At 45.2% G+C, this 25,513-nt stretch overlaps 1 protein-coding gene across 1 annotated transcript in view; it reads right to left on the bottom strand.

The window, feature by feature from the left end:
* Positions 1-732: 732 nt before the first annotated feature.
* Positions 733-25,513, bottom strand: part of LOC307247695 (BCL-6 corepressor-like) — a gene marked incomplete at both ends in the record, with an annotated part of 27,663 nt that continues 2,882 nt past the window's right edge. Inside the window, 9 exons of the mRNA XM_080023818.1 lie at positions 733-1,570; positions 1,840-2,020; positions 3,066-3,143; positions 3,941-4,086; positions 4,715-4,881; positions 10,258-10,473; positions 10,841-11,037; positions 20,183-20,422; positions 21,045-21,383. Coding sequence (XP_079879944.1) covers positions 733-1,570; positions 1,840-2,020; positions 3,066-3,143; positions 3,941-4,086; positions 4,715-4,881; positions 10,258-10,473; positions 10,841-11,037; positions 20,183-20,422; positions 21,045-21,383 — 2,402 coding nt within the window. The remainder of the gene's footprint in view (positions 1,571-1,839; positions 2,021-3,065; positions 3,144-3,940; positions 4,087-4,714; positions 4,882-10,257; positions 10,474-10,840; positions 11,038-20,182; positions 20,423-21,044; positions 21,384-25,513) is intronic.

Here is a 25,513-nt window from a genome sequence, read left to right as displayed (position 1 = left end):
GTAATGATAAGAGGTTTAGAAGAAGACTGTAGCATTGCTAGTCAAATAGCTGTAGCATGCTATAATGCTAGCAGATTTAAAGGGAGACTGTAGCATGGCTAGTCAAGTAGGTGTAGCATGTTATAATGCTAGCAGGTTTAAAGGGAGACTGTAGCTTGGCTAGCCAGCTAGCTGTAGCTGGCTGTAAGAGGAATAAAGTGGGACACGTAGCCCAGCTAACTAGTTAGCTGTAGCATGCTATAATGCTAAGAGGTTTGAAAGGAGTCTGTAGCATGGCTAGCTGGTTAGCACGGCCCTCTTAGAACCATGTTATCAGGTTGATATGAGGTTCAGTAACGGTGGATGAATGTCCCAGAGAAACCCAGAAAATTAAAAACAGTTCCAGCTTCATATTTACAATATAGATTACATTTACAAAGAAGGAATACAAGATGCATATTTGTACATATACACATAACACATATACAGCATATATATATATCTATATATATATAATATATATATATATATATATATAGATTATACCAAAACAGAAGAGGTGTTGATCTGTTCCCAAAGGACTCCAGATAACCAGATGTTTTTAGTTCACAATATGTACATAAATATGTTTGTTTTTCTTCTTTTATAAAAAGTGACTTTCTGTCTGGCTGCAAACAGCTCCTAGATCCAGTCGCCCCACCGGTCAGCCTGCTTTTGTTCCCAGGGTTCTAGCATGCGTCGCCTCACAGGGGGTCACGACCTTGACTTGAGCCTGATGGGTTTCCCCGCCAGCTTCCTGACCTTTGACCCCAGGTCTCTGATGGTGACCCTGACGTCTCTCAGGACCGTGGTGGGGTCGACTCCCACGGCTCTCCTGGGCGACGCCCAGTTCTGCGTCCTGTCCACCATCTTATCAGGTAAGGGCTGGAGCCAGACTGTGGCTTCCTTCCGGATGGACCCTGAGGTCTTGCAACCCCCACGGGGGTCCCAGGACGTCCCGTCCATCTTGGCGGGAGCCGGCGTGCCGCCGCGGCCGGCACCGCTGCTACTGCCGTCACTCTTCCCGTCTGGTCGCTGTGTTTCCCACCTCCTGGTGTCAGCCTTCGTCCCCCCAGCCGGACCCTGGTCTGGGGGTTGGGCCACAGGGTGCTGGACCTGGGTGTCCCGGGTCCCACCCCCACCCCTCACGGCCGGAGCAGGTGCAGTCGTAGCTGCGGGTGGTACCGCTGCCACTACCTCTCGTGGTACTGGTACTGCCGCTGGTACCGGCGGCGGTGATGGGGACGGGGGAGACCGCGGTGGCTCCCAACGTCCGTCCAGGAACTCCAGGGAGGAGCCCAACATGGCCGCCAGCTCGGGCCCCGCTTCCAGCAGCTCCAGCGGCTCCTTGGAGTCGGGCTGGAAGGAGGCCAGCTCCCGGGCCAGCTCCTGCTCGTCGGGGCCGGTGAGGAGCTGCGACAGCGACGCCTGGCGGTAGAACTCGTCCTCCGCGATGGACGCAACCTCCAGGTGCGGGAAGCGGCGGCGGAACGCTCTGGAAGACATCCGGAGACGCCCCAGGACGTCGGAGAACAGGAGCCAGTTCCTGGGCCTGAGTTCAGAAAACAGAACTTTCATTTATTTTTCACCATTTAAACAAATAAGCTCAGTTTTTCCTGAATGATGACAACTTAACCCGGGAATAACGACCGCTGCCGCGCGCAACCACTGGTTTCACGCCCCTCGTGTCACTCTGCCTACATGCTAATGCTAACGCTAACACTAACGCGCGGCGCCATCTGTTGGCACTACAGAGAAACTACAACGAACGACAGGTGTGTGTGTGTGTGAGAGACAGAGGGGATAGCTAGAGAGTCTCACCCCTCGGAGAGCGACAGCTGGATGTTGTAGCAGGGGAGCAGCGGGCGATCGGAGAGCTCAAACTCAAACACCTCCCTCTTCGCCGCCGCTCCTTCGTCCTGACGCTCGTCCTCCCCCTCCTCCTCCTCGGGCCCCGGCGGGTCCCTCAGGAGGTCACAGGACCCCAGCTCCTCTGGGGGCTCTGGAAGGAGACACACACACACAATTAGTAGAGAGAAAGATAGAATGATAGGTAGAGAGACAGATCGATATTTTAGTCATTCATTACTACATAATACATGATAATTATATTAAATTATAGAATAGGCAGCAATACACGGGGTCCGGTTATTGTTACCAGTTATAATAATTCAGGAAGTTTGTAAACATTGATATCTCTTGAATTCTGACAGTGACTGTAGAACCTACTCTGGTGCGTGTCAGTTGTCCTCAGAAGCGTATATATTTATGATGTTTAATCCACTGCGCTGATGTTTTTCTCAAACATGATAAAGGTTAATAGTAATAAAGTAATACCTGTAACTTTGTAGGGTTAAGAGTTCGTATCTTATATTCCTATAGTTAAAGTCCAATCGCCACAATATCTGTGTGTCACTAGACTGCAGTGCTACCCCATGATCTGTGTACTCCGTAAACTTGCGCATGCGTGCTGTGCGTGGCGCCATCTTGGTGAGGTCCCGATTGTTGACCGATCACTACACTGCAATGCTATCATGTGACCTGTGCGCACTGTCATTTGGGCATGCGCGCACATTGCTGCAATGATAAAAAAAAAAAATGTTTTTTTACTAAATTACTCCACAATAATGGACCAATCTGGATCAAATTTGGATAACAGCATGTTAGGACTGCCCCGAATACACATTTTATTCATCTTGTCTGTGAGTGCGGTGGATCCAAGACATCCATAGACAGCTTTTCATTAACAAAAGCAATACGGCTCCTGCCCCTTCAGGGCAGAGCCCCTAATAACAATAATAAAAACAACAAATAGGCAATAATAAAAAAAGTATTGAAAATAGAAACATTTGAAAATATACATTGTATATTACTATATATATATAATGTAATAAAACTATCAATAATTACCCTCCTGCATAAACACATACTCGGCCACGACCATAAAAATAGATTTCTCTCTCTCTTGCCCGCCCCCCTATTCCCATGGTGATTGAAAAATGTGTGTGTGTGTGTGTGTGTGCGTGTGTGCATGTGTGTGAACCCACCACACACTGAACTTCCGTAGAATTCCCAGCAGATCCCCTGATCGTCATCCGTCCTTCCCTGCAGGTCGGAGAGATAGTCTGGAGAGAGGGGAGGGGGGGGGTGAATAGAGTGAGGGAGAGAGGGAGGGAGGGAGGGGCAGAGGGAGAGGGGAAGAGAGAGGGAGGGGAAGAGAGGGAGAGGGGAATTAAGGGGGGAGGGGAATTACAATGTTAAACTTTGACAGTGAATCAGATGAAACAGAATAAAAGTCTCTTGATCAAAAAACAAAAAAACAGAGCCCCCCCCAAAAAAAGTCATTTCCTTTGTGGCCAGGTTTGTTTGTTTGTTTGTTTGTTTGTTTGTGTCACTGTCTGATCAATAATAATAATAATAATAATAATAATAATAATATACATTTTATTATGAAATAATAATACTCAAAATAAAAAATGTAATAATAATAGTAAAAAATAATAATTGTATTGGTGGAAATACGAATATTACTACTACTACTAAAAATATAATTACATATATATATATATATATATATATTTTTTTTTTTTTTATTATAAATAAATGTATATATAATAATAATAATACCACTAAGTAACCAATAATAATATAGTATTATTGGTTAATATGAAACCATTTAGCACCATTATAGTTTAAATGGCTATCTGTATAATTTGAATGTTTTCATTGAATTTTTCAAAATAAAATGTAGCATTTAAATATTGATTTATTCAATCATTTATTAATATAGTAATTTTATGTTTTAGTGATTTGCTCCATACTCAAGCAGTATTATAAAAGCTCCCAGAGGGTTAATATTGACGAGAGGTGAATTATTGATCCGGGTCAAATCGTTAATTTGGGCCCGGATTGAGTGTCGTACCTTCCAGGAAGGTCTCCATGGTGGCACTGTGTGTCATGTGCAGCGGCCCCCGGCCCGAGTAGGTGCTCAGGGTGGGGTCCGCGCCGCACGCTAGCAGGTAGCGCACCACCTCCACATGATCGTTCTCCACCGCGTCATGGAGGGGTCTGGAGAGAGAGAGGGTGAGGGAGGGAGGGAGAGATAAGGAGAGAGGTTTTGAGTAATTTGATGTTGGTTTGCGAAAGTGGAACCAATTTTAAGCCTGTGCTGGTTTAACTGCAGTTCTCAATGACCACCACTAGGGGAGTCACAGGTGTTTGCCCATCACCTTTATCGTACAAAGTGTGAAAAGTTGGCCTCGACTGTTCAGACTAAATGTAATGTGATACTGTTACGTTGTGATATCCTGATGTTGCAATAACAGTTGTTGTGACATTGTGATGTTGTGACATTTTGATGTCATATTGTTGTGATGTTTAAATGTCATTGTCGTGGCGTTGACGTTGTGATGTCATTGTCATAACATTATGATGCCATGTCATATGATGTGCCATTGTGATGTTGTATTGCTGTGGCGTGATGTCATATGTTGTGATGTCTTAACATTGTGATATCATATTTGTGACGTTGAGATTCTGTGACGTGATTATTCATTATTATTATTTTTGTTGTTATTATGACATTGTTGTGACATATTGTCGTGATGTCATTGTCATGACGTTGTGATATCATATTGTTGTGACGTGAGGTGAAGCTGTAACGTCATAATTGGGATGTTGCGACATTGTGTTCTACCTGGTTCCGTCCTGGGCGCTGCAGTTGATGTCGGCCCCGTGCTCCACCAGGTGGCGCACTATGCCCAGCCAGCCACGTGCACACGCCTCGTGCAGAGCACAGTAACCAGCGTTGTCGCGGTGATTCACGTCACAGAGACGCCTCTCCAGGCAGTACAACACCACCTCCTAGAGGGGAGGAGATAGGGAAAACTGATTTTCCTTATTTTATATTTAACATATGAAAGGTGGTTTGTAGTCCTGGGCAGAACGACTCCTTTAGGTGAATTGTTCTTTTCGAGCCAGTTCATCTAAATCCGACCCACTCCCAACCACTGGGCCGCTAACCGGCACCGGGCTTTGGGTCGTTATGTACTGGGCCGCGAAAATTTGTCCGTGAGGGAGTGAGTCGGCCACACGGCCAAAATCACATCACATGGAAAGACATGCCCCGGCGTGTAGGTGGCAGCTTTTTGCCTGTCCGCGCACACTCAAGATTTTTGAACTACGCAGACGTAGGGCCCGCCATGGAGAACTTTGAGGAGTTTGGGATAATATCCGTTTGTTCTGAGGAGAAAACCCACGAGTGTAATTAAAGCTCCAAACATTTGCCCGTCACAGTTCCGCATCCGCACGGAAAGCATAACCAACCCTTAATTGCCCAACCGGGCATCATGCTGTTTCGTGGTCCTAGTCACGAAAATGTATCTATAGAATTGTGTCCCGGAACACGATTGTCCGACTTCTTTAGTGCTACACATAACAAAATTTAAACCAATTCATTTTAATGGCGAGATTTTCTTCAACATTAGAAGGGGGTGGGGTGCTAAAATACGCTAAACAAATACACTAAATACACTAAAACTAACCTGTCAAAAGCACGCCACCATGGGGAGGTGGGGGGAGCATGGTTGATTCAAATTTGAAATGCATGGGTTTCAATTTTGTTCTGACGGGCACGAAATGAAAGCGGGATACTGGTTTCACTTTTCCTTGTCTATTAAATTCAAGGTTGTGTAAGAATGGGGACATAGGGTCATAGCCTCAGTATGAATTTCATCCATGGATACAATTTAACTGGATATAAATGTCAGCATTTGGGTGCCTGGCTAAAAATGTGAATGTACCCATCAGCCAGTGCGGTAAACATTTCCATGATAACAGCGAGCTCCACCAGTCAGAGTTTTTCGTAAAACAAGGTTGATATCCTACAGATTGTGGCTTCTGCAGTAGAAAAAAAATAGTTATTATGAACATTGCGTAATATTTACGCAATTATTTGAAACGCTTCAAACCCTAACCCTAAACCCTAACTCTAAAAACGACAATTCTGTGCCATTTTGTTATGCATCTTTATGCAATGGCCTCATGGGTAAATTAGTTATATTATTATAAACCTAAAAAGGTGGATCGTCTGAACAAAAAATACAGCCACGCTGCTGCCATCAAAATGATCAGCTCAAATGATCTGTTGATCATGCTCAGGAGGTAGAGCTGGTGGTCTAGTAATCTAAAGGTTGCTGGTTCGATCCCAGGCTCCTCCTGCTAGCATGCTGTAGTGTCCTTGAGCAAGACAGCGAACCCCTAATTGCTCCTGATGGCTGCGTCCATCAGTGTTGAATAATTGTAAGTCGCTTTGGATAAAAGCGTCTGCTAAATGAAATGTTAAAAAAATGATTTGTTCTAAGTGATTTGCTCAAATTGATTGAATCATAATGAGTTGTAAAAAAACATTTGTTCAAAATGATTCATTCATTCGTTTTCCACCGGCACGGGTTGACAACGTGGCAACCAGACTGCTTGTAGACAACGGCCCAAATCTGGTTGCCTGGGGCAACTGGGCAACTGTTATTGTTGGTTTCCCTGCGACCGGAAGTGAGAGATGGAAAAATGCACTAAGAAAAAACAAAAACAAAAAAACTCATAAAATACATTTTTTGTGAGGAAGTGATAGAGCTGGAAGAAAAGAGGGAAAATATGAAAGAATGGAAAAAGAACGCACAACCTCCAGACCTCCCTCACTTCCTGTCTCTATCTCTTTAGGACGGGGAACGTTCTGGGCTTTTTGTCAAACAATGTGTGTGCGGGTGTGTTAAAGTGTGTGTGTGTGTGTGTGTCTCTGTAAGTTCAACTATGTGTGTGTGTGTGCATTTTTGTGTTTGAGTTTAAATGTGTGTGTATGAAATTGTGTATGAGAAATGTGTGTTTCCCATATCCAGTATATAGTACTTATCACACACACACACACACACACACACACACACACACACACACACACACACACACACACACACACACATCTGGCATATTCACAAGGGTTGTGCTGAACATTGCACTGATGTGTGTGTGTGTGTGTGTGTGTGTGTGTGTGTGTGTGTGTGTGTGTGTGTGTGTGTGTGTGTGTGTGTGTGTGTGTGTGTGTGTCAAAAGGAAATCAAAGGCAGCGAGGCGTGCTGTGAGTGTGTGAACAGTCCCCGGGGAAAACTCTCCACACACACACAAACACACTTACCCATACACACACACACACACACACACCTTCACAGTGTGTGTGTGTATGTGTGTGTGTGTGTGGCAGTCTGCCAGCTTGAGGAAAGACGAGTGGAGGAGTGTTGAAAGGTTTTGACGGCGAGGCCGGCTGCTATTAATCATCTGTCTGTCGCTCTGTCTGTCCATTTGTCGCTATGTCTGTCGCTGTCTCACTGTCTCTCTGTAGATGTTTGTCTGTTGCACTGTCTGTCGCGTTGTCTGTTGCTCTGTCTGACTATCGCTCTGTCTGTTGCTCTGTCTGACTTTCAATTGTCTGTGGCTCTGTCTGTCTGTCTGGGTGTGTGTCTGTCACTATGTCTCACTGTCTCTAGCTGTGTCTGTCCGTCTGTAGCTGTTTGTCTGTCGCTCTGTCTGTGGCTTTGTCTATCACTGTTTGACTGTCACTCTCTCGCTGTGTCTGACCATCACTCTGTCTGTCTGTCTGTCTGTCGCTCTCTGTCTATTTGTCACTATGTCTGACTGTCTAACTGTTTGTCTCTCTGTAGCCGTTTGTCTGTCACTCTGTCTTTCTGCCGCTCTGACTATCAGTCTCTTGCTGTGTCTGACTGTTGCTCTGTCTGTTGCTCTGTCTGACTGTCTGTCTGTTGCTCTGTCTGACTGTCAATCTGTCTTTCTGTCTCGCTCTATCTGTTTGACGCTGTGTCTCACTGTCTCTGTCTGTAGCTGTTTGTCACTCTCACTGTCTTTTTGTGGCTCTGTCTGTGGCTTTGTCTGTCGCTGTTTGTTGCTCTCTCGCTCTGTCTATTGCTGTCTCTGACTGTCAATCTGTCTCTCTGCTTGTCTGTCTGTCTGTCTCTAACTGTTTCTGTCTGCCTCTGTCTGTCTGCCTGTCTGTCTTTCTCTAACTGTCTGTCTGTCTTCCTGTTGCTCTGGCTCTGTTGCTCTGTTTGTCTGTCACTCTGTCTGACTGCCTGACGCTCTGCCCATCTGGCAACCTGTCTGTCTGCCGCTGCCTGTCTGTAGCGCTGCCTATCTGTCTGTATGTCGCTGTCTGTCATGAAACCAATCAGTCTGATAGATATTTAGCTAGTTAGCTCGCTACTCAGTTAGTGAGCTAGCTAGGGCTGTGACAGTATGACATTTTTCTTACCGCAGTGAAAAGCAACATATAACCACGGTATTGCTGTTTACCGCTGGGGGGACACAATTGCATCAATTGCGTCCACTGTCTGCGGCGTCTTAGCGTCCGATTCACAAAAGATATTGGGCTAATGATATGCCAGAGCAAACGGCCATAAAAATAATGTAAATGGTAGAAAATGGTCCGGTGCCTCGGAGGAGACCCTGTTCAGGTCGACCCCAGGGCCCAGACACACGGGGAGACCCCCAACGGGGTCGCCTGGTTACGCGTCTGATTGCAAAATCCTTGTTGCCCATTAAGGGTCTCCCCGTGCACAATTAATAATTAATTAGTAATAACCGGACACACCAAAATAAATCCCCAATATGTTTAATGGACTGTCCCACCCACTCCCCACGCACCGTACGAAGCTGAAGTAACTAAACAATGATTATTGTGTTTATATTTTGTATCTTCCTCTAACTTTCACCAGCAAAACATGTAAATACATATACATATGCATATATATATGTATATGCTCACCGGCCGTTTTATTAGGTAATCCTTGCTAGTACCGGGTTGGAATCCCTTTTGCCTTCAAAACTGCCTTAATTCTTCGTGGCATAGATTCAACAAGGTGTTGGAAACATTCCTCTGAGATTTTGGTCCATATTGACATGATAGAATCACGCAGTTGCACATCCATGCACATCCATGATGCAAATCTCCCGTTCCACCACATCCCAAAGGTGCTCTATTGGATTGAGATCTGGTGACTGTGGAGGCCATTGGAGTAGAGTGAACTCATTGTCATGTTCATGAAACCAGTTTGAGATGATTTGACTTTTGTGACATGGTGCATTATCCTGCTGGACGTAGCCATCAGAAGATGGGTACACTGTGCTCATAAAGGGATGGACATGGTCAGCAACAATACTCAGGTCTGCTGTGGCTTTTAAACCATGCTCAATTGGTACTAAGGGGCCCAAAGTGTGCCAAGAAAATATCCCCCACACCATTACACCACCACTACCAGCCTGAACCCTTGATATAAGACAGGATGGATCCATGCTTTCATGTTGTTTATGTCAAATTATGACCCTACCATCTGAATGTCGCAGCTGAAATCGAGACTCATCAGACCAGGAAACATTTTTCCAATCTTCTATTTTCCATTTTTGGTGAGCCTGTGCCAATTGTAGCCTCAGTTTCCTGTTCTTAGCTGACAGGAGTGGCACCTGGTGTGGTCTTCTGCTGCTGTGGCCCATCTGCTTCAAGTTTCGACGTGTTGTGCGTTCAGAGATGGTATTCTGCATACCTTGGTTGTAACGAGTGGTTTTTTGAGTTACTGTTGCCTTTTACATCTCAAACCAGTCTGCCCATTCTCTTCTGACCTCTGACATCAACAAGGCATTCTCGTCCACACAACTGCCGCTCACTGGATATTTTCTCTTTTTCGGACCACTCTCTGTAAACCCCAGAGATGGTTGTGCGTGAAAATCCCAGTAGGTCAGCAGTTTCTGAAATACTCAGACCAGCCCGTCTGGCACCAACAACCATGCCATGTTCAAAGTCACTTAAATCCCCTTTCTTCCCCATTCTGATGCTCCGTTTGAACTTCAGAAAGTCATCCTCACCATGTCTACATGCCTAAACGCAATGAGTTGCTGCCATGTGATTGGCTGATTAGCTATTTGTGTTAACAAGCAATTGAACAGGTGTACCTAATAAAGTGGCCGGTGAGTATTTGCGGTGATGACGGTAATAAGCTCAATTCCACGGTGACGCCACATAAACGTGGTAATGCGGTTATCGTCACAGCCCTATAGCGAGCCAGTTAAATTCTCAGTTCAATACTCAGTTACTTAGCTTGTTAGTCAGTTATCTAGTTAGTTGGTTGCGTGGAACGTTCAAATCAACAAATCAGCTCCATAGATAGTCAGCTAGTTAGTTACCTGGTATCCTAGCCGCGACGCTCGCTGCAGCATGGTCTCTCCAGCGTTCTTGTTGACGATGAGTCGTCGCACATCAGAGGGAGGCGTGGCCTGGTCCGCGGGGTGGGCGGGGTTTAGAGTGTGTGTGTGCAGCGCAGAGGGAGGAGGCACGCCACCGGGCGAGCGAGGCACCTCGGGGTGATCCTCAGTGGAGCCCGAGGGCTTTCCCACGCACATCTGGAAATTTCAATTCAAGTGTAAGAACAACAATTAATAATGTTTCTGCTGAAGGTTTCAAGGAGACCTGGACACAAGGAGACAAGGAGGCAAGGAGACAAGGAGACAAGGAGGGAAGGCGACAAGCAAGCAAGGAGTCAAGGACACAAGTAGGATAGAAGACAAGGACACAAGGAGGAAAGAAGGCAAGGACACAAGGAAGAAAGAAGGCAAGGAGGAAGGAAAACAAGGAGATAAGGAAGAAAGGAGACAAGGAGGCATGGACACAAGGAGGGAAGGCAGCAAGCAAGCAAGCAAGCAAGGAGTCAAAGACACAAGGAGGAAAGAAGACAAGCACACAAGGAAGAAAGGAGACAAGGAGACTGACCTCCTCAGTGTGTTTGGTCTTATACGGCCTTTTTCCTTTGGGTCGGTCGAGCTCGCCATTGTCGTCATTGTCCCCATTGTTGTCGTCGTGGTTACGGAGGGCGTGGCGCTCTGCTGGGGGTGGAGCCTGCTGGCTGGGGGCGGAGTCAGAGGATGAGCATGGGAAACAGGCGGGAGTGTGCGGAGCCACCGGGAAAACTGAAAAAGGAAGAATGAAAGAAAGTTATTCAGGAGGTAATGCAGAAATATGATACATAATTCATAACCCATGCGAATGATTTCCTCTTCACATTCTTCGTAAATAAATCATTTTGACAGAATTGAATGATTGTTGTGAGAATTCCATTCACAACTCTGCGCTGAACGAATCTTCTGACTTCACGGTTCAGGAAGTTGTCCCTTTACGCCGACCGAACCGAAGGAACCAAGAGTCGGAAAAACGGAACGACTCTTTTAACCGAGCGACTCGTCAAGAACCAAATCTCAAGAAAGAGTCGAAACCTTCATCGCCGCTTCCACACGAAAATAAAGTTTCCGGTTTGTGTTTTTGTTGGTGTTTTTTTTTTTTGCATAACAATTGATATTAAAATTTGAATGAAACTTCAGCTGAAAATTCAGATGGAAATTCCGATGAAAACGACACCGAGAATTGAGATGGAAATGAGAAAATATGATGAAGACCACGACGAACATTTTGATGAAAAATCAGACGCAAACTACCGGGAAAATTGAGAGTGAAAAGGACAAATTCTGGCTTTTGGTGGACTGGTTTCACTCTGTGCGATGGTAGAAAGACGGACCGAACGTTTCATATTATTGCAGGAGAGAAAGGATAGAGAGAATGGAGAGAATAGAGAGATAGGAAGAGAGAGAGACACAGCCAAACATGCATGCATAAAGAAAGACGGATTACAAGGCATTTAAACACTGAATGGCTGATTACACACATGCGCACAAGCGCACACACACACACACACACACACACACACACACACACACACCCGCCCGACCGCCCACCCACCCAGCCACCCCAGGGTGAAGGGTGGGACGGCGTGGCGTGGAGACTCATTCACATCTAATTAGAGGAGGGGGGGCGGCGGGGGTTTCTACCCCTCCCTCTCTCTCTTCCTACATCTCCCCCTCCCTCCGTTGCTCCTACCTCTTTCTCTCACTCCATCCCTCTCGTTTTATCTGTTTCCCTCCCTCCCTCCCTCCCTCTCTGCCCCTCTCCCCGCTACCTCTCCATCCCTCACGCCATCGTTTTCCCTCCCTCCTTCTAACTCCCTCTCTGTTGCTCTCCCTCTTTCCTCTTCCATCTACCTCCCCATCCTCTCTCCCTCTCCCTCTCGCCGTCTTTCCCTCCCCGCCTCCCTCTCTCCGTCGCCCTCTCCCTCAATCTCGCTCTCTGTCTCTTTCCCTCTACCTCTCCATTCTCCATCCCCCATCTCTCTCCCTCACCCTCACACTCTTTCTCCCTCCAGCCATCCCTCTCTCCTTTCTTCCCCTCTACCTGGATAAACTAACCCAGAGTGGTTTCCCCCCGTCCCTGGCGTCGGTGTTGAAATGCATGCTGGGATATGTGGGTCAGTCCACTCCACCCGTGGCTACCTTCCAAACGTCCTGCGAGCAAACTATGCAGTACGCCACATTAGTGTTTAGTATGCCCTAAACCAGGTTTCCCAAAGTGTGGGCGCGGCCTCCTGGTGGGCCGTGAAGGTACTGCCGGTGCGCGTTTACATTTACAAAAGTAATCCCAGCTTTTAAAACAAAGCCATGGGATTTAAATGATGTGTTATTCTTCATTTATCTGACCTTCTTCTGATCCGGTCCGTATCTAATCATTCAAATGGAGCGGCCGCCGTCAGTTTGATCGGTTGGATATTGGGAAATTTGATGTATAAACGTATTATTATCCAGTGTCAAACAGCCAGGATACAGGCTTAACAATTCACTATTTGCACTTCATTTTCGTTGATGTTTAGCTGAATGTGACGTGTATGTGGATGGATTATTAATTTGCACTGCATTGCCGTAGGACCCCATTTACATAGAATTCGTCTGTTGATTAAATAAATAACATATAGGGAAATACTCTATCTTAGTCTTATGTGTTGATCGCAGTTGTGGTTAAGGGTTTGGGTGGGACGCAGAAGATTTTCAGATTTCAAATTGGGACTCAGCATTCTTAAGTTTTAAAATGGCTGCCCTAAACCATAGCACGCTTCAGATAGTATGTAGCATGTAGCATGTAGTGTGTCTTCAAAGACATTATTCTTTTTACTCGCATACTTAAGTAAGCTGGACCATAGTACTCCCCTCTCATATAGTGATATACAGGTACTCCTCACTTAACGACCTACCTGCTTAACGACTGTTCAGACTTAGGACCAGCTCTCTGACCCAGTCTGTATCGTACGCTGCTTATAATCCCGCGACGTGCGCGCGGCGTCTCAGCGTCAACATCTCATCTCATCTCATCACCGTTCTCAGTCTCGTTTCCCGCGTTCACAATGGCCACGCCCGCTTACCGTGAAATAACACAGGTCCTCGCTTATCGACTAATTCGCTTAGCGACCTGGTTTTAGGAACGGAACTCGGTGGTTAAGTGAGGAGTACCTGTACAGCCCTTAATCACAATACAGTCTCAAAGGGCTTCACAAACCCACATTTCACATAGAAATCAACGGTCTCCCCTGGTCTGAACCCTCATCCGGGCAAGGAAAAACTCAATAAATAATAAGTGGTTCATCTTTGATTAATTCATCATCCAGCCCCCACTAGAACAAAGCTGTAATTATAACTGTAAATATAGCTGCCATATAAAAATAACTAGTATTTCAGAGCTCATGCTCAAAACTTCAGGTCGTATTTATTCATATTCATAACTTCAGGACATCTTCATTTCGTCACAATACCACCGAGAGATGCTAAAATATAACAACAATAATATAAATGGAATAATTCTCTGGCGACACTTAAATAACATAAAAGGATTTAACAGTAAAATTATACCAAGTAGTCACTTCCTGTCTAACTTCATGCGACGTACATTTTTTATATTTATTTTCATCTAATTCCGGTTTTCAATCTTTACATTCATTTTATTATGCAGTTTTATGTCCCCTTTACTTTAAAGGCGACCTATTATGAAAAACTCACTTTTTCTGTGCTTGTGCACATACAGTATATTTGGGTCTCTGATGGGTCTACTAACACACAAACTGAAATAAAACAACCCAGTAGGTTTGTTGTAGAAAACGAGCCGTTCAGATTTGCTGCCCTGATCGACATCACCAAGGGTTTCAAGTATGTCTCCAACCAAACCAATAAAAACTGTGTTTTTATTGTACATGTATTTATTTATTTCATTCCCAGTCAGTTTTTTGTGAGCTCCCTAATTCAGTTAACATGTGATTCAATAAGCCATTCAGATTTGCTACTCCTTCCTATGTCACATGGGGCATCATTAGAATTAGAACCGCCCCCGATTTGAGGAACTCCACCCACGGCTGAAGGAATAACCAAGAGAGCTAAGAGCTAAGCATGGGAACTGTTCTGTTTGCTGCACAGACCAGCATAAAACTTTTCAAAGAAAGAGGGATAAATACCAACTGTCCGTGAAGAAACTGCAGATGATGGAAATTTAAGTATTTATAAAATATGTTTGCTTATTAAAAAAAAAAAAAAGAAGGTATGCGGCAGATAAACTGTAGGCTGTGGCATGTGATCCGCTCCGCGTTTCTCCCCCCCCAAAAAAATCAATAAAAACAGTGTGTTTTTATTGTAGATGGATTTATTTTATTTTGTTTTTACGACGTTTCATAATTGAATGAAACAAAAAAAATCCCTGTCTAGTGTCCCCCACAAGCTTGAAGCATGGCAACGAAAGTCGGAACAAACCTTTAAATGAGACCTTGTAGATCTATCTTGAATCTACTTCATACAACAGGCTCACAGAACAGGGGAAACCGGTTCCAGAGTGGGGCCTGGGGAGCAGCACCTCATTTTCAGTTAAAGCGCGGTATTTTCAGTAAAAAACTTCAAAGACATGTTTTGGGGACCTCAGAGACCTATATTAACCTGTTGAAAAGGAGCATAACAGGTCCTCCTTAAAATTATAATTATACATAGATTTTCATTTGTGCTATTGTTATTGTTCGGCAGCCCCTTATTGGAAAGAACTCTCTGAATTTTGAAGCCTAAAACTAGCTGGAACACCAACTTCGGCATAACACACGAGCACCGTTACGTCTTGTTTGAACCGCGCCGTCACAAACACCTCGTGGTTGAAGTTTCATCCAAATCCATCCACGTACCGAGCAGATATTAGCGATAAACCGACCTAATTTTGAGCGATTTTAAATGTAAAATGAACAAGTTGAGATTCACAGTCGGACACTTTATGACGTCATCATATTATTTACTGTAAATGTACAGGTTCCAATTGAGAATGTCCAGTTGGAGCGGGTCCGGTGTGCCCTGTGGACTCGGTCGCTTTGTAGTGTTTTGATGTTACCAAACTATTGATTTACGCGTGTATCTACAGTATATCGCTTCTTACCTGGAAGATGTCAGTAGATCTGTTCAACTGATATTTTAAATCTGTGGTCTCCATTACTTTGCCGGATTCAAAACACAATAAAAAAATAAAACCTTAAAATGTCGTCGGTGCGTCCCTCGGAAAAAAAAAAAAAAAAATGAAATGCGCGCCTCAGTGATGCGTTCAAGGTCCAGCGAGGTGTCGGAAAAATAGAAGCCGTGCAGTGCTAACTACCCACAGAAATACCACAACGTCTTTCATGGAAACTTATTGAAAATGTTATCCAAGTAAAATACTCAACAAATAAATGACGTGCCCAACGAGGCGCCAAATGGCCATCCTTCACTGAGAGTGCTGCTCTATTTCCCCAGACAACACGGAAGTTAACGTTTTTGCTAGATTCCGGGGAAGGGCATTCTGTCATACGGATGCCTGAACTGACGCCCGCCCGGCGCTGGGTTCTAACAATGATACAATACAATTTTTTTTACTGTTTTAAGTTGAATATTGTTGTTCTCGTCTGAAAATCTGTATAAAATATAAAATATATAAATAATATTGAACCATGTTCCTAAATATATCTGAATTCTAAATATAGCACCAACACTCACTAGGACAGCTGAGAACGTCCAGGCGAGCGTCGTGTCTCCGGACATCGCTCTGAGCGCTGCAAGGTGCGAAGCGTGCGCACGCACGCACGCACGCACACACGCACGCACGCACACACACACACACACAGACACACAGACACACACGCACACACACACGCACACACACACGCACACACACACACACAATATCCCTGTCGCGTGCATCACGTCTCTAACACGTTCCATATGCATTACTGGTCGCCACGTGTCTATGCATGTGTGTGTGTTTTTGTGTGTGTAAATGTGTGTGTGTGTGTGTAAATGTGTGTGTGTGTGTGTGTGTGTGTGTGTGTGTGTGTGTGTGAAGCCGATGGCGTGCTAATAGCTGCCTAACATCTCCCAGATGGAGCTGTCACAGCACGCCTACCATGCACACACACACACACACACACACACACACACACACACACACACACACACACACACACACACACACACACACACACACACACACACACACACACACACACACACACACACACACACACACACACACACTCCTTACCACAATGCCAGTGTAGGAGAAAAACAAGAGAGATGGAGGGAGGGAAGAACAGAACGAAAGGGGGGGTTGAGAGGTCTAGGAATAATAGTTTCTTTACTCTCAGACAATATATAATATAATATATAATATAAAAATATGGGATTTCTTTCATTGTTGCATTTCTATATTGAAATCCAGTACGAGGTTGAAGCTGATCTCATCCATTTTAGCCTTCCAAAGCGATGGATTAAAAAAAAAAATCTTTTCAGTGGCTCACAGATCCCCAAACCATCTAATATTTGATAAAAATAAAAACAAAAATGTAAAAAACGAGTATACAAAATCAAAATAATTTTCCAATTTCCCTGGTCTTGGAATCCTGCACGTTGTCCAATCAGAGTTGGACACATCTTAGGTAGAGCAGAGGCTCAGAAGAGATGGAGCAGAGGTATTGCAGTGTGATGTAGAAGGAGGCCGAGTAGAGGCGGAGAGGGACGTAGAATAGAGGGAGGGTAGAGGCAGAGCAGAGTCATATAGAGTAGAGGCAAAGCAGAGGTAGAGTAGAAAAAAAGTAGAGGCCAGATTTTCCGTTAGAAAAAATTGGTGCTAAATGAATAAAAATTACGAATATTACTCCTTAAAATCAGTGAGTGCAGCTGCTTCAATTAATAATTCACTTAAAGAAAATTTTGATCAAATGGAAAACAAAATTAATATGGCAAGTAGGTCTAAATAAATAATAAAGTTTTTAGTGCTGCCCGTCTTCGTCAGGACGTGCCATCGACATATTTTACACAATGAATGTTTACTGCCTGCTTTGGGTCCGAACTTAAATATCCCAAAAAACGGCAAACTATGGATGTACTGTATGTGTCCCAACGACACATCATCTTTCTGCTTGTTCTCAGGGTTCTAGACTCTACGGCTCTGTCTCCGCTCTGTGTGCACTGTGTTGACAAGCGCAACATGTCCACGATGGGTCTTATTTCCATATCGACAAATGTGATTGGTCAGAGGTGAAAGGCCAGCATTAGATCATCCAAACTGATTGGCTTTCTGTTGCAACTTACCGAGCGCGGAAATGAACAGTTCTGTGGAATTTTTTAATCGAAATCTATATTATTTTGACATCAAGGAAAGAAATATGTCGATAATTCTGATTGTTGTTTGATCGTTTGATCACTAATTCAAATTGTGCTCAGAGGGAATTATTTTCACCGGACATTATGGCCGGAGAGATTTAAATATGTCAGACTTCAACAGATTTTCCCGGTCAAAAGCCGGCAATTACCAGATAACGGAAACGCTGGTAGCGGCCGAGGTTGGGCAGAGGTAGAGCAGAGGCAGAGCAGACGTAGAGGTAGAAGTCGAGTGGGTCAGAGTAGAGGTAGAGAAGAGGTAGCCTAGAGGGATAGGGAGCAGAGGTAGAAGTGAGCTAGAGTGCGGTAGAGTAGAAGTTGATTAGAGGTACTGTCATGGAGGGGTAGAGTAGAGCTTTACCGTTTTCACACCAAAATTAGCGCTAAAAATAGGCGCACACACCTTTTCCCATCGCCAGGAGAAATGGCGGGTTTTTTTTCCGGCGCGTCACGTTCAACCAAATGAATTAGTCGGGAAGGGGCGCGTCGCGGTGCCAGTGTGTTTGGGAACAAAACAGTAGAGGAAACAGCAACTTAAACAAACAAACACATAAAACTGGAAAACTTGGAGAAAAAAAATATTTTGATCTGTTCAAAAGCATCTGATTGTTCATCAACGATCCAACACAACAGTAAAAGCAGCTCCGGTGCGCGAGCGCACACCAGTCCTTGGGCAGCGTGGAGCAGGGGCCGCCTTGGGGGCGACGCTGGAGTGACTCGGAGCCCGTGGGGGAGTGTGGGGGTTCTCCGCTGTGCCCCCCACGGTGCGATCCACACGCTCACAACATTTCCTCAAAAAGGCGATAACCTCTGATTATGGATTCTAAATGGGATATGAAATGATGGAATGATACACGGATATTCCCGTCTATTTATGCGCCAGCGTCCGGAATTTCAATGCACGTCGCATCGCGCTGGTAAAGTGGCCAAAATTAGAGCCGATCGGAGGTGGAACCGATAAAACCTGTGTCTATCGCAGGCCTTTTTCCTTTCCTTCTGGTGACAAATGCTGGATGGTAGCAGGCGTTACCAGGTTTTTGGTGCAGTGGGAAAGGGCTAGTAGTGGTACAGTAGAAGTGGAGTAGAGGTATTCCCCAATGAAGAACAGTCAGACAGAAGGCATTCTTGGAGATAAAGTATGGACAAAATAGCAACTGTAGGTGGAACAACAACCAAGCAACCAACAGTTAGGAAGGTACAAACACTTTGGTAACCAGAGCAACCGAATGGATGGACTGAAAGACTAACTGTGAAAGGGGGCCTATTGTGCTTATTTTCAACAGGTTAATATAGGTGTCTGAGGTCCCCAAAACATGTTTTTGAAGTTTTTTGCTGAAAATACCACTCAGATTATGCATTCTAGCCATTCTAACATGCTTCTAAACCATCCTGTTCCAAAACTGGCTGTTTGTGTGTGTAGCTTTAAATGTGAATGAGCTGCCAGGCCCCAGCTCTGTGAGCCAATGGGGTTTGTGCTTTACTCCAGGTCCCGTAAACTTTCACTGATTACCCCTTATCAGTACACTAAAATCTGTTTCTAAACAAGTTTGAGGCAGTTTGAAGCAATCCAGTTGCTGAATCTTCACTCATATTAGATCTACAACGTGTCATTGAAAAGTTTGTTCCAACTTTTGCCGCCGTTCTCCAAGCTTGTGGGAGACACCGCACCGGGACATCGCACGGGTGGATTTTTTGTTTCATGTAAACGTCAAAAAATAAAATTAAATAAATAAATTCAAAATAGAAACATCTACAATAAAAACAGACTGTTTTTATTGGTTTTGTTTGGCAAAACGCCAGCAGACTGTGCGGCGCAGGCTACAGTCTATCTACTTTTTTTTTTTAGAAAGAGAGAAAGAAACACACAGCAGAATTATTCTTTAAATACTTACATTTCCATCGTCTGCAGTTTCTTCACGGACAGTTGGTATTAACTCCTCTTTCTTTCAAAGGAAAGAAAGAGGAGCACTTTCTTTGTGCTGGTCTACCCAGCAAACAGAGCAGTTCCCATGCTTAGCTCTTAGCTTCGATGCTAGCAGGTACGGTAGTGCTCCAGCCATGGGTGGAGTTACTCAAGACAGAAGGGGGTTCAAATTAGAATGAAGCCCTCGATGACGTAGATCCCAGCAGCAAAGCTGAACGGCGTGTTTTAGGACCTGTTTTGACATAGACAGCCCACAAAGAACTGCCTGGGTTGTCTTATTTCTCTGTTTGTGTTCGTAGGCCCATCAGAGACTCAAATGTTTGCGCATGAGCACTGAAAAAGTGAGTTTTGCATAATAAGTCCCCTTTAATTTGAGGGCTAATCTGGGAGTCGTACTAAAGACCCAACGGCCGCGTGACCAAACATCTTTCCACATCTCTAGGGCGAACCATTCAAAGAAATTCAAACAAAACCCCCTCTGCCCAGCCGCTGCGTCTATGAGCAAGACACTGAATCTGTAGATGACCTATGACCTCTTTGTAGAGGTGTTAAAAGAGTCACATTTTAAGGCAGAACATGCAGAGCCACACAAACGGTGTGTCTTACCTCTTTGGGCGTCCCTCCGGATGAACGTGGGGTCACGCCAGCCTCCGTTGACCTCTGACCCGTGTCCTCTGAGGGGCGGGACTTCCTGCGACTCCGTCTTGAACTTGCTGTCCACCTCAGCGGACCTCTGGCCGGAGGGTAACCACTGGCCCAGCTCGGCGGAGAGGAGGGGCTTGTTCAGTCGAAGACCGGTCAGCTCGATGCAAACCTTCAGCCGCTTCACATCCTCCAGTGCCGAGTCTGGAAGGAGTGATGGCCAATCAATCAATCAATCAATCAATCAATACATCAACAGCTAAAACAACCAATAAATAATCCTGACAAATGTCAAAGTGGTCAACAAAAGGAGGTAGCTGAAAGGTGAGATTGGCTTTTGTGATGTAAACATGGTGTGCATTTGGGGCCAAACTCCAGCTCCATCACTCCACCATTTCCTCCACCTTCGCAGGTTGCCTAGCAACGCCGTCTCTACAAGGTTGCAGAAGGTGCTGATCGGGGTCAAGATTCTCCCTCAACTCTGTCACGGGAATAGAGGAGCGAGCTTCCTGCTACTGTCAACATGGCTGAATGGCTCCGCCATCTTCACCAGGAGACTGACGCTCAATCTCCTCTGGATCCACCTGGGTTCTCCAGGATCCGTCAAGACCCCTCTGAGGTGGAGAGCTCCTCGAGAGTCCACATGGAGCCCTCCACCTCAGAAGGGTCCTCAAGCCCTTCTCTCTTTACCTAATCTGAGTGTTTGCGCTGATCCAACCCCTGCCCTTCTTACCCTTTCTTCATCCGGTTGTCTTGTTAAAATTAAAAAAAAAACAACCATCTACAGACATCCTACAGAAATGTCATGACATGGGCAAATCCTCACCGCTGCCGAGCCTGGCCTTCTTCAATTCTCCATCCTCTTCCTCTCTGTCCCTCTTCGCTCGTTCGCCAATGCTGGTCTGGTGAAAGGGCTCCAGGCTGAAGACACGCCTCCTGTTGGTAGCTGCAGCGAGTGTCAGGCCAGATACTGGACCTGGTGTAGGAGCGAAGGTGGAGGCTGGTTTAATGCCTGGTTCAGAGGTTCTGGTCAGTGACACTTGTGGAAGAGTCTCCTCTTTTCTCCTATCTCCCTCTTCTGGTTTCATCACCCTATTTTCCTGCTCTGTCTCTTGGGCTGACAGGGGGACGTTCATTGGTGTGCTTTGGAACTCTGGACTCCGTCCTGCAGGGAGACAGAAGGAAGACTGGTTACGTATGAAAGCAATCAGCCACAGTTTTAAAAGACCTATTATGAAAAACTCACTTGTGCACATACATTTGGGTCTCTGATGGGCCTGCTAACACACAAACTATGAAATAAGACAACCTAGTCAGTTAATTGTGAGCTGTCTGTTTAAGAAAACATGTGGTAAAACACGCCATTTGCCACTTTCTACGTCAAGTGGGCCTTCAGTAGAATTAGAACCACCGAACCTCCGTCTGAAAGTAACTCCACCCACGGCTGGAGAAATAACACAGAGAATAACAAGCGCCTTTTTGATTTGTGCTGGGAAGACCAGGACTCGGAGAGCGCTGCAGGAGGCACCAGGGCTCCTGCTCTACGACGGGCTGTTTGGGTCATATTGTTGTTTCTCTGCTCTATACGATTGGATGTCCGTGCAACATGTTTGAAGTGACCTATTTACGGAGTTTTACGAAGGTACTCAAATTTACGTTGCGCCAGCTGACCCAAGATGGCGCCTCATACGGTTGCCTCGGTGTGTCGGTACGCGTTGTTTTGTCTTTTTTTGTTTGTTCATTTTGTGTTTTGTGACAATTCCGGGAGCGCGTACCCCGGTGAAGAGCTCCTGAACATCAGCGCTACAACCCCTGTGGATTTATTTCCCACTTTCATCCCCACAGCCGTGGAATTACAGGACATTCTGGTCAAAGGTGCGCCCACCTTTGTGCATGCAGTGAAACGCCGGAGGAGAGGGAGACGTGCTGGTGCATTTGTGCACCCCTACTGACGCGGACATCGCACACTGTTACATGGAATATTTCTCTCTTTTGTGCATTCACTGGGAAACAAACTGGACTAACTTCAGCTACCTTTGGGGAGGAACAGAGAATTTTCTTCATCTTCTGTTTTGTGCTTCACAGAGATGTGGCTGAGTGGAACGACACCGGACTCTGAGCTGCAGCTGGCAGGCTTCCAACTCTTCAGAGCGGATCGGGACACAGAATTTTCCGGTGGCAAAACAAAGGTGGAGGTTTGTATTTTTACACTGACAGTAGCTGGTGTAATGACGTAACAGTCATCCTACAGCACTGTTCTCCTGATCTGGAATATTTTTTCCATTAACTGCAAACCCTTCTATTCTCACCGTGAGTTTGTTCCATTCATACTGCAGGCCAACGTGCAGCAGGCACAGCGCATGCTCGCCGACCAGATACGTTGTGTGGAACGGACAAACCCGGACTCATAGTTATTGTCCTTGGCGACTTTAACAAAGGAAACCTCAGCCATGAACTCCCCAAATATGGACAGTTTATGAAATGCCCCACCAGAGAGGAGAACACTTGGGACCACTGTTACACCACAGTAAGCAGTGCCTATCACACCGTTGCCCTGGTCCACCTGATTCCTGCATACAGGCAGAAATTAAAGCTACGTAAACCTGTGGTGAGGACATCAATGAAGTGGACCAGTGAAGCTGTGGAGGATCTTCAGGCGTGGTTGGACTGCACCGACCGGGACGTTTTTAGGACCGCCACCAAGAGTCTGGATGAGTATACAGTGGCTGTGCCATCATACACCAGCTTCTGTGAAGAGAGCTGTGTACCATCATGCACCAGGGTGAGTTACAACAAAGGCAAGCCGTGGTTCACAGCTGGACTCAGACAGCTAAGGTCAGAGAAGGAAGAGGCGTTTAGAAGTGGGGACAGAGACATGTGTAAAGTGGCTAAGTACAGTTTTACCAAGGAGGTGCGAGACGCTAAACGACTGTACTCAAAGAAACTCCAACACCAGTTCTCAGCCAATGCCTCTGTCTGGAAAGGGTTCAGACAAATCACTAACCTCAAACCAAAAACGCCTCACGCCATGAACAACTCAAACCTGGCAAATGACCTGAACAACTTCTACTGTCGCTTTGAAAGGCAATGGGACAGTCCTGACACCATCCCCCGTGACACCTTCCACCAGCCCGAGCCTAACAGCTCTACCTCCCCCAGCACAGCAGGAGACTGAACCTCTTCACAGCTACCACCTGTCCCCACCACCACAGTGATGACTGTTTCAATCCTGGAGAGGGACCTCAACTGGCTTTTCAAGAGGCAGAACCCCCGCAAAACAGCCTGACCAGACTCTGTCTCTCCATCCACCCTGAAGTCTCTGGTGTTGGCAGACATTTTCAAACACCTCACTGGAGACATGTATCAGACTACTTCAAATTCTCCACCATCATCCCAGTCCCAAAAAAGCCAAGGACCACAGGACTTAATGATTACAGACCCATCGCCCTGCCCTCTGTCGTGATGAAGTCTTTTGAACGCCGGTGCTGTCCCACCTCTAGTCCATCACAGACCCTCCCCTGGGCCCCCTGCAGTTCGCCTACAGAGCTAACAGGTCTGTAGACCATGCAGTACACTTGGCCCTCCACTTTATCCTCCAGCACCTGGACTCCTCAGGAACCTACGCCTACAGACATAAACTGTTTGAAACATTTCCCTCTGGCAGGAGGCTGCAGTCCAATAAGGTCAAAACCTCTTGCCACAAGAATAGTTTCTTCTTCTTGCTGTCTGCAACTGGCCTCATCATCAAGGCCCGTTGTGATATTGTGATATTTCTGTGAGTAATAACCATATCACGCTTCTATTTTTCCGATACCTTGCTGGATCTTGAACACATCACTCATTCGCTTAGTTGAGTGGATGCGACTCGACGTGGTGACGAGTTTCTGTGTATTAATGTTTTTTCATATTTTTTGATCCGGCAAAGCAATGGGGACCAAAAAGATAAAATAGTAATCGAACAGATCTACAGACATCTACCAGGTAAGAAGGTATATAAACACACATACACGCCTAGTTTGAAATCTCTATCCACTACAGAGCAGAGTCTACACCACACACGGGACATGGGGCCAATGTCGTTCTGACCAATAACCTGCACAATTACAGTACATAGTATGATGATGTCACAAAGCGTCTTACTGTAAATCTCATCTTGGTCGATTTGTTTTCAAACGTTGGTGTGTCGGTGATGCACAACCGTCCGGCTACTGTGGGTCAAATTTGGTCAGTTTTCACTCATTAGGACCCCAAATGAGGGATTAAAAAAATATTAAAGTCCCTATAAAGCAAAAATAAATATGTGTTCCAACCAGCCAAATTTGAACAATTAAAGAAATGGACAAGTATATAATGAGGTTTAAAAAAAAAAAGGCAGTTCCCTGTGCTCTGAGATGCTGGTGGCTTTTCCGCTGAAGGCGCTGAAACCACGCCCAATCCCGGACAGCGGGACTCTATTTCGGCTTCTTGTGTGCCCGAGGAGGGCCCCGCTCAGAGCCCCGCTCAGAGCCCCGCTCAGCGCTGCACTCAGGGTCGAACCCGGGAAGGTGCCCATAAATCAGGACCACAAAAAACAGTTTACTGGTCCAACTGCACAATTCAGTACTGCATAGTTCAGTCTTTTTACATGTTTAAAGTAGTTACTTTCTAACATGTAAAATGTGTTGAGAAACAAATCTCAGCATTTACTTTACAGGGACTTTAATTAAAAATATATTATATAAAATACTCTTTTCATTTTAGATTTTTTAAATAAACGTGTGTATTACCATAAAAGACATTGGACAGAGAGCCAGCGCTTTTTTTGATAATAATAATTTGTTTTACTGTTATTTGAGTTAATTATATAAACAGTTCAAATTTAGATTTTAGTTGAGTTAAGTTATAATTTAAAATATAAATTTTGTTATCAAACATTACATTTTAATCATAAACATTCATGTTCATTTTGTTCAATAAAGAAATAATTTCCTAAAACCACTTCTGCCGAAATCCTCCAAAGAATATTAAATATATTGGGAGATAATATTGGTTATGGGATGTTTTTGTTGCCCCTTAAAATATCAGTATCGGTGGAAAAAAGAAAGTGTTGCGATTCCAAATCTGCGATCTATTGCAACGCCCTAAATGTAATTTAAAAAAACATTCTTGCCGCCAGAGTATCGATACAATATCGTGGGGTAAAATTATCGCGATACTATGCTGTATCAATTTCCCCCAAATCGAACATCCCATAATATGTCCCACTGCACTGGTTCCAGCTCATGCTGCTTTACTCAGAGGCACGCTGCCACCACG

The sequence above is a fragment of the Zeus faber genome (genome assembly GCF_960531495.2).
Source record: "Zeus faber genome assembly, chromosome: 2".
In the NCBI taxonomy this organism is placed as follows: domain Eukaryota; kingdom Metazoa; phylum Chordata; class Actinopteri; order Zeiformes; family Zeidae; genus Zeus; species Zeus faber.
The sequence above is the reverse complement of the archived record's forward strand: the minus strand, read 5'-3'. Positions and strand labels throughout refer to the sequence as shown.